Raw genomic sequence first — 17321 nt, forward strand, 5'->3', positions numbered from 1 at the left:
ACTCTTCCATGGCTCTAAATCTTTGTTCATGGTGTTCTCTTTGATTAGAATGTTCAGTTTCTTTCTTGACTGATAATGTATTCATCCTTTTAAGTTTCATTTTAGATGTCAGCTCTTCAAAGACATTTTTTTTCCTGACATTCTTTACCATACTGTATCTACACGCTATTCTGTTTAGCAGTAAATGAGTTTTCTGTGTTTTCTCAGGCCCCTGACCTTTGTGAAACCACTGTCATAGAAGTTACCACATTATACTGGAAATATTTCTCCCATCAAAATTATGTACTCCCAGAGCCTACCAATGTCTATGGAATTTAGAAAATGATATGTAGGGGCACCTGGGTGGTTCAGTTGGTTAAGTGTCTGACTTCAGCTCAGGTCATGATCTCGTGGTTCATGGATTCCATCACCATGTTGGGCTCTGTGCTGACAGCTCAGAGCCTGGAGCCTGCTTCAGATTCTGTGTCTCCCTTTCTCTCTGTCCCCCTCCCCCACTCATGCTTTGTCTCTGTTTCTCTCTCTCTCACAAATAAACATTAAAAAATGTTTAAAAAAAAAAAAAGAAAGAAAATGATAAGTAAATGAACCCATTGGAACCACAGATAATTTAACATTTTGAGTAATATTTGGGTGCCTGGTTGGCTCAGTCAGTTAAGCATCCAACTTCAACTCAGGTCATGACCTCGCAATCTGTGGGTTTGAGCCCTGCATCGGGCTCTGTGCTGACAGCGCAGAACCTGGAGCCTGCTTGAGATTCTGTCTCCCTCTCTGTCTCTGCCCCTCCCCCACTCATGCTCTTTCTCTTTAAAAAATAAATAAAACTTCAAAAAAATTTTTGAGTAATAGAAGTAATTAGCACAATTATTATCATCTGTCACTGTTCTAGGACAAAGCAGTGGGTAGCCTCATCTAGCTTTTTCTATTACAGACATTTTGATAAGGATATGAGCTAGTTGCTTATATGTCAAAGTATGGCCTTTGGGACATCTTTCAGGCTGGGTTAATGTCTGAAGGGATTGCTGTGGCCCTCTAGTCCTAACCCTGAGAAGTCTCATAGGTTTGGAGGTCTAAAGTCCTCAGCATACAGTGGTCACTAGTGACAGCTAGCATCTTGATGATATTTAATTGCTTCTAAGTTTAGATAACTCTCAGGATGTTGAGAAAATGAGGTATGTCATTCATTTGCTATTTTATAAGCACATTATTTCTTAATAGTTTTATTGAAGCATAATTTCCATACCACAAAATTACTTGTTTTAAATGAATAATTCAGGGTTTTCTTGCTTTTTTTTCTTCTAATTTTTAAAATTTTATTTAAATCCAAGTTAGTTAACATATAGTGTAATAATGATTTCAGGAGTAGTATTTAGTGATTCATCAGTTACTTACCCAGTGCTCATCTCAACAAGTGCCCTTCTTAATGCCCATCACTCATTTAGCCCATCCCTCCACCCAGCAGCCCTCCAGCAACCCTGTTTGTTCTCTGTATTTGAGTCTCTTATGGTTTGCCTCCCTCTCTTTATCTTATTTTCCTTCCCCTTCCCCTGTGTTCATCTGTTTTATTTCTTAAATTCCACATACGAGTGAAATCATATATTTATCTTTCTCTGACTGACTTATTTTACTTAGCATAATACATTCTGGTTCCATCCATGTTGTTGCAAATGGCAAGATTTCATTCTTTTTGATCGCTGAGTAATATTCCTGTGTGTGTGTGTGTGTGTGTGTGTGTGCGTGCGTGTGTGCGTGCGCGCACGCGCGTGCGTGCGTGCGGATACACCACATCTTCTTTATCCATTATCAATTGATGGACATTTGGGCTCTTTGTATAATTTGGCTATTGTTGATAGTGCTGCTATAAACATTGAGGTGCATGTGCCCCTTCAAATTAGCATTGTTGTATCCTTTGAATAAATACCTAGTAGTGCAGTTGCTGGGTTGTAGAATAGTTAATTTTAATAGGTGTGAGGTGGTATCTCATTGTGGTTTTGATTTGTATTTCCTTGATGATGAACGATGTTGAACATCTAGGGTTTTTTTTAGGGAATTTATAGAATTGTGCAACCATTACCTCAATTTGATTTTAGAACTTTTTCAGCATTTGGCACATAATTTTTTCTAAAAGCCTGACCCATACAAACACTAGATATAGCTAGCCAGTGATAACGAAGGGACAGTTCTTTTACAAAACAATCTTACTCTGAATTCAAAACCTATTTGCTACTTTATTATTTCTCCTTATTTATTTGTTTTATTTTAATGTTTATTTACTTATTTTGAGAAAGAGAGAAAGAATGTGCAAGCATGAACAGGGAAGGGGCAGAGAGAAAGAGAGGGAGAGAGAGAATCCCAAGCAGGGTCCATACTGTCAGTAAGGAGCCTGACCTGGGGATCGATTCCACAAACTGCAAGGTCATGACCTGAGCCAAAATCAGGAGTCAGATGCTCAACTGACAGAGCCACGCAGGTGCCCCTATTTCTCCTTATTTAGATATATCTGAATATGTGATCTTGCTGAAGTGCCTAATTCTACTGGGACTTGATTTTATTGTCTTTTAAATACAAATATGATTAAAATTAATGTTTTCAAATTTGGAAGAGAGCTAGCTGCCTTCGGTTTTGTTTTGTTTTTTTTTGTAGCTTCTTTCTTAACTCATGAAAACCATTACTTTGCATTTTATAGGGACTACCATAGTAATAGAATTTTATTTCAATATTTATAGACCTTTGCTTTGTAATCTTGCATAATTTAGTTAAGACAAAAATCCTGGAACCACTCTCCCTCTCCCCCACCAATTAAGACAGTGAAACCAAAAAATGAATTTAAATCTTACATTAATAAGCACATTTAAATAATAGGTTCACATCTTTCCCTTTGTCAGTGATTAATCATATGGAGTATATTTCTGTCATGTAGGAAAATTACTGGTTGATTTTAAATTTTAGCTAAAAAATACATCTCACTATAATGGGTTGTCTTTTCCTTGAATTCGTTTTTATAAAGGACCTTAAAACTCAACAAATAGGGTATCATTTAAAGTGTTAATTATTTAAATGACTAGAAATGGAAGAAATGTTTTTTTTTTTTTCTTGTGGTTGCATTCACAAACTACCCCGAAGTTTAAAAGTCAAAAAACATATCCTTTGATATCACTTAATATATTGGCCATATGGAAATATTAAAAAAAAATTTTTTTTTAATTTTATTTATTTTGAGAGAGAGAGAGAGTGAAGGCAGGGGAGGGCCAGAGGGAGAAGGAAAGAGAGAGTCCCAAGGAGGCTCCACACTGTCAGCACAGAGCACTATGTGGGGTTCAAACTCACAAACCATGAGATCATGACCTGAGCCAAATTCAAGAGTGAGTGAGATGCTTAACCAACTGAGCCACCCAGGCAGCCCTGAAATATTCAGATTTTTTAAAAATAAAGCCTAAGTCAAATCTACTTACTCCTGACTTTGGGCAGTAAACTTTGTGTGGCTGGAGTTCAGTGCCTGTTTTGCAAATCTAATGTTTATCATGCCTTTGGTAACGTTGGCAGTAGGGGAAAAAACCTTAGTGACAAGTTTTCCCTAAGACAGATATTTTTGAAACTCATATAGCATACTATTGAGATTAGGAATGTGTTTTTCCTCAATCCTATTATCTTTGGTAGAGAGTAGAATACCTGATATCCAAACAAAGGTAAGAAAGTACAGAGGTTTTTAGAATGGCACATTGTCCCCAGGAAGATCTCCTACCATTAAAGAATTGCTTAATGGTTTTAAACTTTAATGTGGATAGTAGTTTCCTGGAAACATATATAAAATAACAGGTTCCTGGGGCACAACTTCTGGATATTGATTCAGTAAGTCTAGGATAGTGCCCTAAAAATCTACATTTTTACACGAATTTCAAGAAGTTTCTCATGCAAACTGTACTTTGTAAGAAGATCTATTAAGCCATGGAGATGGTTCAGCAAGTATTTCAAATGTATTCATTTTGATAGGACAAATATTGATTCTCTAACCCTTGCTAGATACAAAAGACAGATTTCCTACACTTAAAAGACCCTGTCTTGTGTACAGCCAAAATAAGGAATTATACACATATCCCGGTGCCAAAATGTGTCTCCATGCAGTAGGAGAACAAACCTGTGAAACTCATTTCTTTTGACTCATTTGTATTCAAGTCTTATAAGCAGTCATTTGGATACCTACTCTTGTTGATTCTCCTGTATTAAGGCCCTGTTGTCTATTGCCTTGCCTGCTGCCATAGCTTATTAACTGACATCTGCCTTCAGTCTTGTCCCACTTGAGATTACTCTCCATCCTGTTATCACGGTCTTCGTTTTTAAATACACATTTGAGGGGTGCCTGGGTGGCTCAGTCGGTTGAGCGACCGACTTTGGCTCTGGTCATGATCTCACGGTTTGTGAGTTCGAGCCCCGTGTCAGGCTCTGTGCTGACAGCTCAGAGCTTGGAGCCTGCTTCTGATTCTGTGTCTCCCTCTCTCTCTGCCTCTCCCCCACTCATGCTCTGTCTCTCTCTGTCTCAGAAATAAATAAACATTAAAAAAAATTTTTTTTTAAAATACACATTAGAACAGGTTACTTATGAATTTTATCCTTAATTTTAAGCAAAGTCCTTAGTATGCTATGCCCTGCTATTCAAAATCTTGGCCCCCGTATACATTGCTATCTTGATCTTTGGCCACTATATACCCATACTATACTGCTCAAAGTCTCCTGGGTTTACTGTGTTCCCATATTGCCATTGTATGTTACTGTCCCTCTGTAAAATACTATTTCTTCTCTACCTGCTATTTGTAATTTAAAAAGTCAGTTCAGGGGCGCCTGGGTGGCGCAGTCGGTTAAGCATCCGACTTCAGCCAGGTCACGATCTCGCGGTCCGTGAGTTCGAGCCCCGCGTCAGGCTCTGGGCTGATGGCTCAGAGCCTGGAGCCTGTTTCCGATTCTGTGTCTCCCTCTCTCTCTGCCCCTCCCCCATTCATGCTCTGTCTCTCTCTGTCCCAAAAAATAAATAAAAAATGTTGAAAAAAATAATTTTTAAAGAGTCAGTTCAGACATAATCAAATTTAGATTAAATGCCTTTCCTAATAATTGAAGTAGCACTCCTTACTTTTAATATAGAAGTTTTTTTGTCAGTTCTGCCTCCCACCATAATGAACTCAATAAATGTTCATTGAATAAGAGAATAATATGCTGTATTTTTTTAACAGATGCTTAGAGCTGCCATGTTATGCTATAAGAAAAAGATCTACTTAATGAGCTTGACTCTGTCTTAAGAATTTTCATAGACTGAACAAGTGTAGAGAATCTAGGTTACATGAGAAATTGTCCTTCATTCAGTATTTTGACTGCAACTTAGATGTAGATACTCCTACATCTTGAGTTTCTTTGAATTTAGGTAAACATATATTGAACTTTTTTCCCATTAATTTTTTTATTGAGCTAAACACTTGTATACAGTGAAATACACATATCTTAAGTTTACAATTAGATGAATTTTGATAAGTGTATATGTGGATGTAATGACTACATCAATGAAGATACAGAAATATGTTATTTAATTTGCAAAAATTTGAAGCATTTCTAGATACCTATACTATTCCAGCTTCTGGTTTAATTCTGTTGTGGTCAGAGAATATACTATGTAACATTTCAGTCATTCATAATTTATTGATATTTGTATTATGGCCTACCATAATGCCTGTCTTGGTGAAGGTTCCATGTATACTGGAAATAATGTTTCTGTACAGTTGTCAGGTATAATGTTTTTAGATCTCAGTTATATCAAGATGGTTGATAGCATTGTTCAAATCTTGAAGAGTTTACTAATTTTTGTCTGTAGTTCTATCAGTTACTGAAGGGGGAGGTATTAAATGTACAACATTTGTATTTGCCTGTTTTGCCACTTAGTTCTGTCAGCTTTTATTTCATGTATTTTGAAGTTCTGTTATTCAGTGCATACATATTTAGGATTATTATTGTCTTCCTAATGCTTTCACTTTTTAAGTCTTCACAAATGTTCCTCTTTATCTCTAATAATACTCCCTTGTCTCCAATTTTTTATCTGATCTTATATAGCCACACTAGCTCTCTTATTGGTATTGTTTGCTTGGTATATCTTTTTCCTTGTAAAGTGGATTGCTTTTAAATGGCATATAGTTGTATCTCAGTTTTTAAAAAAATCCAGTCTGAAAAATCTCTACTTTTTAATTAGAGTATTTGGTTTATTTAGATTTAATAAATAGTTGGGTTTATGTCTGTCATTTGCTCTTTGTTATCTGCTTGCCTCTCTGTCATTTTTAGTTTAATCAGATACTTTTATATTGTAATTTAATTCCTCTTTATTTTTAGCTAAACCTTTCATAACTTTTTTTTAATGGTTGCATTAGGGATTATACTAGAGTGTATATACCATTTCATCCTTTGCACCTATGCACCTATCCTTTGTGTTATTCTTGCCACACATTTTATATTTACATACATCATGGCCCCCATAATAAATGTCTTAATTTTTGCTTTAAATGATAATTAAGAGGGGCATCTAGGTGGCTCTGTTGGTTAAGTGTCTGACTTCAGCTCAGGTCATGATCTCACAGTTTGTAGGTTCCAGCCACGCATCAGGCTCTGTGGTAACCACTCAGAGCATGGAGCCTGCTTGGGATTCTGTGTCTCCCTCTCTCTCTCTGCCCCTCCCCCTCTTGAGCTCTGTGTCTCTCTGTCTCTCAAAAATAAATAAAAACGCTAAAATTTTTTTAATTTTTTTAATGTTTATTTATTTTTGAAATAGAGACAGAGCATGAGTGGGGGAGGGGCAGAGAGTGAAGGAGACAGAATCTGAAGCAAGCTCCAGGCTCTGAGCTGTCAGCACAGAGCCCGATGCAGGGCTCGAACTCACAGGCTGTGAGATCATGACCTGAGCTGAAGTCGGACGCTCAACTGACTCTGAGCCACCCAGGCGCCCCTAAAAAATTTTTAAATAAATAAACAGTAATTAAGAGAAGAAAAGGACAGCTTTTTCTGTTTACCCATATATTTACCATTTCTAGTGCTCCTCATTCCTTCTTACAGATAGAAATTTCACCTGGTATCACTTCCCTTTAGCATATATACCTGTCTTTACTTTTTTTTCTTTTAATGTTTATTTATTTATTTTGAGAGAGAGAGTGTGAGTGGAGGGGCAGAGAGAGAGGGAGAGAGAATCCCATGCAGGCTCTACACTGCCATTTCAGAGCCCAACATGGGGATTGATGTCATAATCCATGAGTTCATACCTGAGCCAAAATCAAGGAAACTTAACCTTATGGTTTTTGTGGGTTTTCTTTTTTTTAACACTTACTTATTTTTGAGAGACAGAGCACAAGCAGGGGAGGGGCAGAGAGAGAGAAGGAGATACAGAATTCAAAGGAGGCTCCAAGCTCTGAGCTGTCAGCACAGAGCCCGACATGGGACTCAAACCCACGAACCATGAGATCATGACCGGAGCTGAAGTCAGATGCTTAACCAACTCAGGCACCCCAAACTTACTGTTTTTTATTAAGGTCTCCTGGTGATGAATTTGCTCAGCTTTCACTTAGCCTAAAAGGCCATTTTAAGAATACTTCTATAGGTAATGTGTCATTTTTAAGTATTTTTCCTCCATTTTCTTCTTTCTTCTTCTTCTGGAATTCCAATGGCACATCTATTAAATGGCTTGATATTATCCCACTGGTCATTGAGGCTTTTGCTCATTGTTTTTATCCTGTTTTTACTCTTTCACATTGGATAATATTCTTGATGTGTCTTAAAGTTCACCAATCCTTTTCTTCTGTATCCAAACTGCTATTGAGTCCATCCAGTGAATTTATCATTTCAGATACCGTACTCAGTCATAGATTTGTCCTTTATTTCTTTACATTTCCATATCTCTTTTGGAATACTCCAATGTTTGATAATTGTGGCATTGTTACCATCAAGTCCTTGAACATACCTATAGTAGTTGCTTTGAAATTATTGTCTAATCCAACATATGAGTCATCTCTGAGTCTGTTTCTACTGGCAGTTTTTCTCTTGCCTTTAGGTTAAATTGTCCTGTTTCTTTATGTGTCTAGTAAGTTTTGGTCGTATGCTCAGCATTGTGTATAATACATAGAGACTGTGCTTTCTGTTACTTTTCTCTGCAAAATGCTGAGTTTTATTATGGCAGTGTTTTATATTGCTGACTGATCACCTTGAACCTGTGGGATCTTAATGTTATGTTTTGCTTTGATGGATCTGTAGAAAGCCTGTAGTATTTATCAAGCTTTTTCTGTTTTTGTGGGATTCAGACTCTAAACTTTATCCCTGAAGCAGGCAGTAACTAAAGTCTGCTCATTTCTTCCTGCCTTCTAGCTGTTGTTTTCAGATGGACTCCTTGTAGTGTCTCCTACATATGTACCATTAAAGAGTCAACTGAGATCTGCAGGAAATTTGTATGTAGACTTTAGGGTTCCTCCTCTTGGCTTGTTCCTTTTTGTTATTTCCTTTCTCAGTCCAGCCACACTAGCACCTCAAACCTTTAAAATTCTAGTTTTCTGCATAAGCTCTCACCACCCCAATTTGTACAGGCCCAGTAGGAATAGCTCTTGGGAAAACCTGTATAAACATGGATGCTACCCAGTGAATGTGAGTTCCCTTCTTCCCAGGGTTGAATTCCCCCTAATTCGTATCTGCTTTTTGTTGCTCTTAAGAACCTTTAAATAGTTGGGTTTTTTTTATAGTTTCTCCAGAGTTAATAATTGCTATCTGCAAGAGTGTTAGTCCTATACAAGCTAGACTGCTATTACCAAAACTGGAGTTAATATTAAATTTATGGGGGTAAAACTTAATATATCTGATCAATGTAACAACTATTTAGCATGTACATGCTTAGTTTTATTTTGTTTTTTTTAACATGGAAAGCTAGTTTATTCTTGAATTCTGTATGTTATCTAATAACAAAATAAATAGATTTATTACTTACATTATATATTCAATAAGTAACACATATTGGCTGAAATTATTATGAAGAAATAATCTCAGACTCCTGAGTTTTTGTTGTAGGTCAGTCACTACTCAGAATTGGTCCTGGTGGTCAGAAATTCACCAGGTAAATTTCTCAGTTCAGTCACTATCTTGGAAAACACTGGGGATCACAGTCTTACGTGCCTGTTAAGTAAGCATTGTGTGTGTTTGTTCAACTGTATATGTTTTCAAAAGCACAATTACTTTTGATGATTGTGCATTGTACTGATTTTGACAAAATCATCATGTGTTTTCACTGGAAGGTACGTAGTAGTCTTACCATATAGAGGATATGTTTATCAGTATTAAAGGTACCATCTGGTTGTATTTTCCATGCACAGAGATGTTTTCTAGCTTTCTGCTCATCTGCTAATTGGATTCCTTCTCCCTACTCCCTTATATACTGGATTATAATATACATAATAAAAGCTGAAAGTGGGCTTTCTCTGTTGCTCCATTTACTTTTTAAATAATTTGGGCACCTGGGTGGTTCAGTTGGTTAAGTGTCCAACTTCAGCTCAGCTCATGATCTCATGGTTTATGAGTTTGAGCCCTGTGTCAGGCTCTGTGCTGACAGCTCAGAGCCTAGAGCCTGCTTCAGATTCTGTTTCTCTCTCTCTCTCTTTCTCTGCCTTTCCCCCTCCCTCTCTACCCCTCCCCCACTTGTGCCCTGTCTCTCTCATAAATGTAAAAAATTTATAAATAATTCTGGGAGAGATTTTATTAATGCATCATTAGTGTCTGACCATGGTTCAAGTGATTGGGCCTTAATGCCTGTGAATTCTGGCTTAAAATAAAGCAGATTTATTCCTGCACAGTACTGCTCTTCTGTGCATAAGCCTTGCTCTTTTTTTTTTTTTTTTTTTTTAATGTTTATTTTTGACAGAGCACGTGAGTGGCGGAAGGGCAGAGAGAGGGATACACAGAATCGAAGCAGGCTCGAGGCTCTGAGCTGCCAGCACAGAGCCCAATGTGGGGTTCAAACTTAGGAACTGTGAGATCATGCTCTGGGCCAAAGTCGGCCACTTAACTGACTTGAGTCACCCAGGTGCCCCAGCCCTTTGCTCTTTAATCTGGTTTAAGCATTCAACTCTAAGATCCTGTTTATGTCTTAAAGAATATTGTCATAGTTGTTGTTTTTTTTTTTTTAATAAAAATACTATCAGGGCTAGAACTATAATAACTAATACTACCTCACACAATCATTTGTATTATATAAGATATTTAAGTAATATTTTTGATTGCATTCAATATTTCATAAAAAGATAGTCTATGGAAAAAATTTTATCCCTCTTTTTTCTGTTTTTTAAAATGCAGTAATATTGCTTTCTTTTATGAAAGTGGTATGGTGTTTAAATTGCTGAAGGAAATGGTAATGAGAAAGTAATTATTTAAGGCTTCACCTGACTTTTCATCTGAGAATTAGTACATTCTTTTAGTGGAGTATTAAGTGTGTGGGTGTCACCTTTCCTATTATATTCTATAATTTTACAGTACTGGGAAATGGGAAAAGAACAGAAATACTTCTTGATCTTTAACTTCTAAACTCATCAGTGCTTGTCAGAAGAAAAACATCTTATATGAAAGAAAGTAAGGACTTCGTGAAAAATTAGTGATAGCTGATGTGCATCAGTGCTAACAGATCAATGAAAGCTTGCATGTGTACAGGGGGGTTGCGCACATGCACGTGTGTGTGTAAATTATATTTACCTTACTTTAAGCATTGGTAGGGATAGTGTATTTTCTATACCAGTCTATTCCATGTCTGCCTTAGTTCTTGATCAGAACTTTTATCTTCTACTTTTATCATGTACCTTAAGCCACAAGTATCAATTACCTACAGTATGTAAGACCATCGTAGGTTCCTTGGAGAACTTAAAGTTATGTAAAATATGATTCTTGATTTCTAAAAAACTTATGATACAGTTGAGAAGAGTCACATTCTCATGAAAACTATATAGTAAAGGGTAAGTAGTACATGATAAATGCCTAGCCAATGCTACAGAGACAGTAAGATTCACAGTAATTATTGAGATATAAAATCAGTTCTGGCACAAGGAGGTGTATTTGTTGAAGAAATGAATAAGATCACATACAGGTAGGATGATCAAGGAAGGCCCCATGCTTAGTCATCTGTGATTCCTAATAAAGCAAGAGCTCTATTAGCATATCATTGACATTTAAAAAATGGATTTTCCTTTAATGATTATTAAGGCAACTTAATCCTCTAAGGTTTTTTTCCTTCCTGTCTTACATATGTTTCTGTAAGGATAGAACTTTGCTTTTGTAAAAAGCTTTTTCTTGGCTCATTTTAAGGATGTCCTGAGTTGAGTTTAGGTTAATGGCATCAGTTCTTTTAATCTAATTGAAATATTTTGAGGGAACACTAAAATTTTCAAATACACTGGTTAAAACTAGGGGCGCCTGGGTGGTGCAGTCAGTTAAGCGTCCGACTTCAGCCAGGTCACGATCTCGCGGTCCGTGAGTTCGAGCCCCGCGTCAGGCTCTGGGCTGATGGCTCAGAGCCTGGAGCCTGTTTCCGATTCTGTGTCTCCCTCTGTCTCTCTGCCCCTCCCCCATTCATGCTCTGTCTCTCTCTGTCCTAAAAATAAATAAACGTTGAAAAAAAATTAAAAAAAAAAAACTATAGATAAATTAAAAAAAAATTTTTTTTTTACTGTTTATTTATTTTTGAGCAAGAGTGAGCAGGGGAGGGGCAGAGAGAGAGGGAGACACAGAATCTGAAGCAGGCTCCAGGCTCTGAGCTGTCAGCACAGAGCCTGATATGGGGCTCAAACTCACAGACTGCGAGATCATGACCTGAGCCTGAGTCAGATGCTTAACTGACTGAGCCATCTGGGCACCCCTAAACATTTTAAGTCCTTGAAAATGGATTAAGTTTTTATGTCTGTGATTTGTGTGTGTGTAATAATAGTATTTCACAAAGCAAACTCCTCTTACTCAGGATTATTAGCTGTTTCTTCTCACAGGCCTTTCCACAATGCTTTTCCATATAGAAGACACTTCTATTTATACTAGGCAACATAAGGTAGTAGAAAAAAATATGAATTTTGGAGTCTTGGCTCTGCTATTTTATTTGGTGTATTATAAATTCTCTCTTCAGCCTTAGATTTCTATAAAATGAGGACACTAATATGTTCCTCATAGGAAGATACTAAAATGAGAAAACATGAAGATTCTACAAAGTAGCCACTAAGTATTAGCTTCTTTCTTGCTTTATTTGATGATTACTTCACACTCCTTACAAATTAGTATTACAGCATTGGTCTTTAACCATGGCTGCACATTAGAATCATCCAGAGATCTTTTAATGAATGGTAAGGGCCCAGTCCAACCCCAAATTAGTTAAATCTATTTTTGGCAGTAGGACCCAAACATCTGGTTTTGGTTTTAGTTTCCCAGGTAATTCTGATGCATGGTAGGTATCAAGAATCACTGGTCTAGAGGGAATGATTTCACACATAACCTTTCAAGGAAATTCCTAACATAACTTTTTTCTAATTATTTGCAAAGGTATAATAATAGTAAGTTGAACTTCACAACTGTAGCCCCATTTTTATTAGAAAGAATCTAAGGATTAGAGAAATTAATATCCTCGAGGTCACAAAGCTATAATAACGGGGAAGTTAGTATAGTTTCTTAGCTCAAATTTTATAGTCTTTCTAGAAACACATTAAAAACTGTGTTATATTATGAGAATAGGTAGACAGGTAAGAATATAATAATACCCTCTCTAGTACCCTCATTAGATATGTACTTTTTTTTTAAGCATCAAAACTTAAAAACCATTTTATTCCATTTTCACAGAAAGTAAATAAACCTTCCCAGTGTCTCCACACACACACAAAATCCATTTTTTAAATGATTTTTTTTTAACATTTTTTTTTCAACGTTTTTTTTAATTTATTTTTGGGACAGAGAGAGACAGAGCATGAACGGGGGAGGGGCAGAGAGAGAGGGAGACACAGAATCGGAAACAGGCTCCAGGCTCCGAGCCATCAGCCCAGAGCCTGACGTGGGGCTCGAACTCACGGACCGCGAGATCGTGACCTGGCTGAAGTCGGACGCTTAACCGACTGCGCCACCCAGGCGCCCCTTAAATGATTTTTTTTAATGTTTGTTTATTTTTGAGAGAGAACATGTACACAAGTTGGGAAAGGGCAGAGAGAAGGAGTACAGAGGATCCAAAGCAGGCTCCACACTGACAGTCGAGAGCTTGATGCAGGACTCGGATTTGCAAACTCCAAGATCATGACCTGAGCTGAAGTCGGACCCTTAACTGACTGAGCCACCCAGGCATCCCCCGCAAAAAATCCAATTTTAAGATAGCCTGTAATAAACTTTGACATTCTTAAGAGCCGAAAAGGTTGTACATTTTGAACACATAAACAGTTTAATAAATATTTCATGTCAGAAGCGAACTATGAGATCTTAGGAAAGATTTCTAGATATTCCTAAGTAAGAACATTTCATTTCTGCCCTGATATTTTCAGGTCTTTCCCAACTCCCACACCTTTCCCACCAGTTTTAAGTAGCTTCTTAAAGCAGAATTTTACACCTGTTAGTGTTTTGCTATAGTCCTAGAATTCACTGCCAGATTTCATAATGTGGAAAAATTTTGTTTCCCTAGCCCACAGGGCTAGGCTAGTCTCTAGTAGAAATAGAGCTACTGTTTATTATAGATTTTCTGTATAACATATTGGGTTCTCAGCAATTTACCTAATGATTTCCCTTAATTTCCACAATAATCTAGTCAGTTAAGTATACTATTATTTTAAGCCCATTTCACGGATGAGAAAACTGAGGAACAGAAAAAAGACCTGTCCCCTAAGTGTCCTGCCCACAATATAAACTTTGCACTTCACCTTTTAGCTTTTAGGGTTTTGCCATTCCTCCCTTTCACTTTCAATATGTGCTTTGTAGATCTTTGTAGCCATAGTAAAATAAATAGAACCCCGGACAAAATTCCTTATGCAAACTGCAGTTTTTAGTGCCTACTTTTACCTGCAGGACAAAGTTAATATGCTTACCAGAACGTTCTTAGTCTGGTCTTTAATATAGACAGCTTCTTTCTAATCCTTTTATATATTCTGTGCCTGTAGCCAGTCTGGACTACCTAAATACTCTTGAATATACCTTGTGCTTTTCTCTGAACATGGTTCAGGGATTTGATTGTCTAGCAGCAGACAAATGTGGTGCTAGATCAAACTGTGCATCCTGGAAATTCATTCTATAATGGTGATATTCAGTCTTGGCCTCAGTGATTTTCACACTTAGCTGTGTAGCCATAATGTATAGTCCCCACATTTCTGATTTCAGTAGATTCAGGCACAAGGGGGAATGTTGAGGCTAGCCCTTACTTTAGTACATCTCTAAAATGCCACTAAACCTTAAAGAACCAAAACAATTATACTTTTTCTCAAGTCTTCCCTAATCCTATCCCACCAGACTGTTGCCTACAGATGAAAATTTTGTCGTTTTCTGTATTCCTTTCCCTAAACAGATTAAGGTTCCAGTCTTTCATCCCTTTGCTGGCCTTCTATTGTTTCTGTTCCTTCTCACTTTAATTCAGCAACATTTGTGGAACACTTAAACTCTGAGTACTTGGCATAGTGAAATACAACCAAGTGATTTTTTTTTTTTTTTTTTAAAGAGAGGGCAAGGGAGAGGGGCAGCGGGAGAGAGAATCTTAAGCAGGCTGCATGCTTAGCATGGAGCCCCATGCAGGGCCAAGTGCCACAGCCCTGGGATCATGACCTGAAACAAAATCAAGAGTCAGACACTCAGCCAACTGAGCCACCTAGGCACTCTGGCCAATAAAAACTTTTAACTGCCTTTAAATCCCAACCGAAATGTTACCACCTAAAGATTTTTCCCAGTATCCTGAGACGGGCCTTTTTTTTTTTTTTTAATGTTTTTTAATATTTTTATTCATTTTTGAGAGACAGATACAGAGCACTAACGGAGGAGGAGCAGAGAGAGAGGGAGACACAGAACCTGAATCAGGCTCCAGGCTCTGAGCTATCAGTACAGAGCCGATGCGGGGCCCAAACCCACAAACCATGAGATCATGACCCAAGCGGAAGTCGAATGCTCAACCAACTGAGCAACCCAGGCGCCCCAGAGCCGCCTTTTCTTATATGTGTGTTCTCATACCATTTTGTACTTCGTTGGTTTTTTTTTTTGTTTTGTTTTTTGAGAGAGAGAGCATGCGCGCCCACAAATGGGGGAGGGGCAGAAAATGAGGAAGAGAGCAAGAATCTCAAGCGGGCTTCACACTGTCAGTGTGGATCCCAATGTGGGCTTGTGAACCGTGAGATCATGACCCGAGCTGAAATCAAGAGTCAGACGCTTGGAGCACCTGGGTAGTTTAGTCAGTTAAGCATCAGACTTTAGCCCAGGTCATGATCTCGAGGTTCTTGAGTTCGAGCCCCACATCGGGCTCTCTATGCTACCTGCTGTCAGCATAGAGCTCCCTTTGGATCCTTTGTTCCCCTCTCTCTACGCACATGCTCTCTCCCCAAAATAAATAAACATTAAAAAAAAAAAGACGCACTGACTGAGCCACCCAGGTTTCCCTGTACTTCATTGGTTTATAGCACTTATCACATTGTGACATAAAGAATTGTTTGCATCTCTTTCACTAGACTGTGAGCTCCTTGAATTAAAAAACTACATTTTGTTCATTTCTATGTCCTCAAAGAATCTGAGACAATGACTCAAACAAGCAGGTATTTTGTACAAGGGAGTTATATCACATGCATATTTAACTTCTAGGAATTTTACACTGCGTACCAAAAAAAAAAAAAAAAAAAACCCAAAAAGAATGAAATAATCAGGCAGTTTCACCTGCCATTCTACCCAATGAGTTGATGCCTAGTATTGGGCATATGATAGGAGGTATGAATCTGTTGTTCCCACATGTCTCTCAAAGTGACCACCTCATTGGCTTGAGTGTAATTCTTTTGAAGAGATTTTTCATAACATCATACCTCAGACACAAGCCAACCACTTCCACTGGTGCTTTTTCTAGTGATGGAAGAAAAGCCATCTGTGTTAGATATGAGAGGTGGTATGTTAGTCTCTAACATAGTGCTTTCCTAAGGAATTATCCAAGGTAATTTTGACTAGACTTTTACTATATATTCACTGGCTTTAGAAGCTAACCCTTTATAAAAGACAGGAATACCACTATCCAGTTTTCCTAAATGAGCAATCTATCCTTTCTTGGAGTTGTTATAGAAGTTTGTTTTTATGACTCAAATGGCATTTTTGCTGCTTGCTTCTTAGCTCTTTGTTCATGTCTGATATCACCAGTTGGAAAGTAAGGATCATATCTTTGTACCTCTTTGTATGTGGCATACCGCACATAGTACTCATTTATAGAATAAATAGACATTTTTATATGTGTTCATTATGCTAAGGTCTAAATGAGAAATAACCCAGAAGCCATATCTTTTAATTCACCATCCAGTGGTCATCCACTTTCACTTGATACCATTTGCTAAATTTTCCCTTCCAATTATCACATTTCTTTCTTCCACAGCTCTTCCGACGTGTTGCAGCAGCTTTGCCTGGAATGGAAAGCACACAGGACAGAAGCAGAGAAGACAGTATCCTTTTTGTTTCATCAGAAAATTATATTGTTAACATTAGTCTTTAGAGCTCCACTTGGTTGGCTAAGGAATATGCCATCATATGGCAGGAATTGATGACCAGGAATTGATGACTTAGGAATGTAGAAGCTCCAAGATTTTCTTTTTTTTTTCTTTTTAACATTTTTTAACATTTTATTATTTTTTGAGAGAGAGAGCAAGCGAGCAAAGGAGGGGCAAAGAGGGAGACACAGAATCTGAAGGAGGCTTCAGGCTGTGAACTGTCAGCCTAGAGCCTGATGCAGGGCTCAAACCCACGAACTGTGAGATCATGACCTGAGTTGAAGTCAAGATGCCTAAGTGATTGAACCACCTAGGGACCCTGAAGCTCCAAGGTTTTCTGTAGCACATGAGATCTGGTGGTTCAAGGGCATCCTTTGTAGCCCGCTTCTCACTGCAATTAATCAGTGAGAGGGTTTGTGTTTGTTTACTTGCTTTTTAATGAGCAGGAAACTTAGAATCACCGCCCTCTGCCTCTTAATTTTGAGTCCCATTGGCTCTGGGGTTTTTCCCTACAGTATATATCATATTTTCCTCCCTTGCTTTTTCTTGAGCTTTCTGCTTGGCACAGGCAAGAAATAATTCAGTCTTGAGTTTTATTGTGGCCTCTGCTTTCAG

The 17321-nt window shown here is 37.7% G+C and overlaps 1 protein-coding gene across 2 annotated transcripts in view; it reads left to right on the top strand.

The window, feature by feature from the left end:
• Positions 1–17321, top strand: part of RAB6A (RAB6A, member RAS oncogene family) — an 87584-nt gene that overhangs the window by 67396 nt on the left and 2867 nt on the right. For both annotated transcript variants that reach the window (XM_043580289.1, XM_043580288.1), the window contains exon 7: positions 16595–16661. In XM_043580289.1, the coding sequence (XP_043436224.1) occupies positions 16595–16661 (67 nt within the window). The remainder of the gene's footprint in view (positions 1–16594; positions 16662–17321) is intronic.

Source organism: Prionailurus bengalensis, chromosome D1, assembly GCF_016509475.1.
Source record: "Prionailurus bengalensis isolate Pbe53 chromosome D1, Fcat_Pben_1.1_paternal_pri, whole genome shotgun sequence".
Lineage (NCBI taxonomy): Eukaryota > Metazoa > Chordata > Mammalia > Carnivora > Felidae > Prionailurus > Prionailurus bengalensis.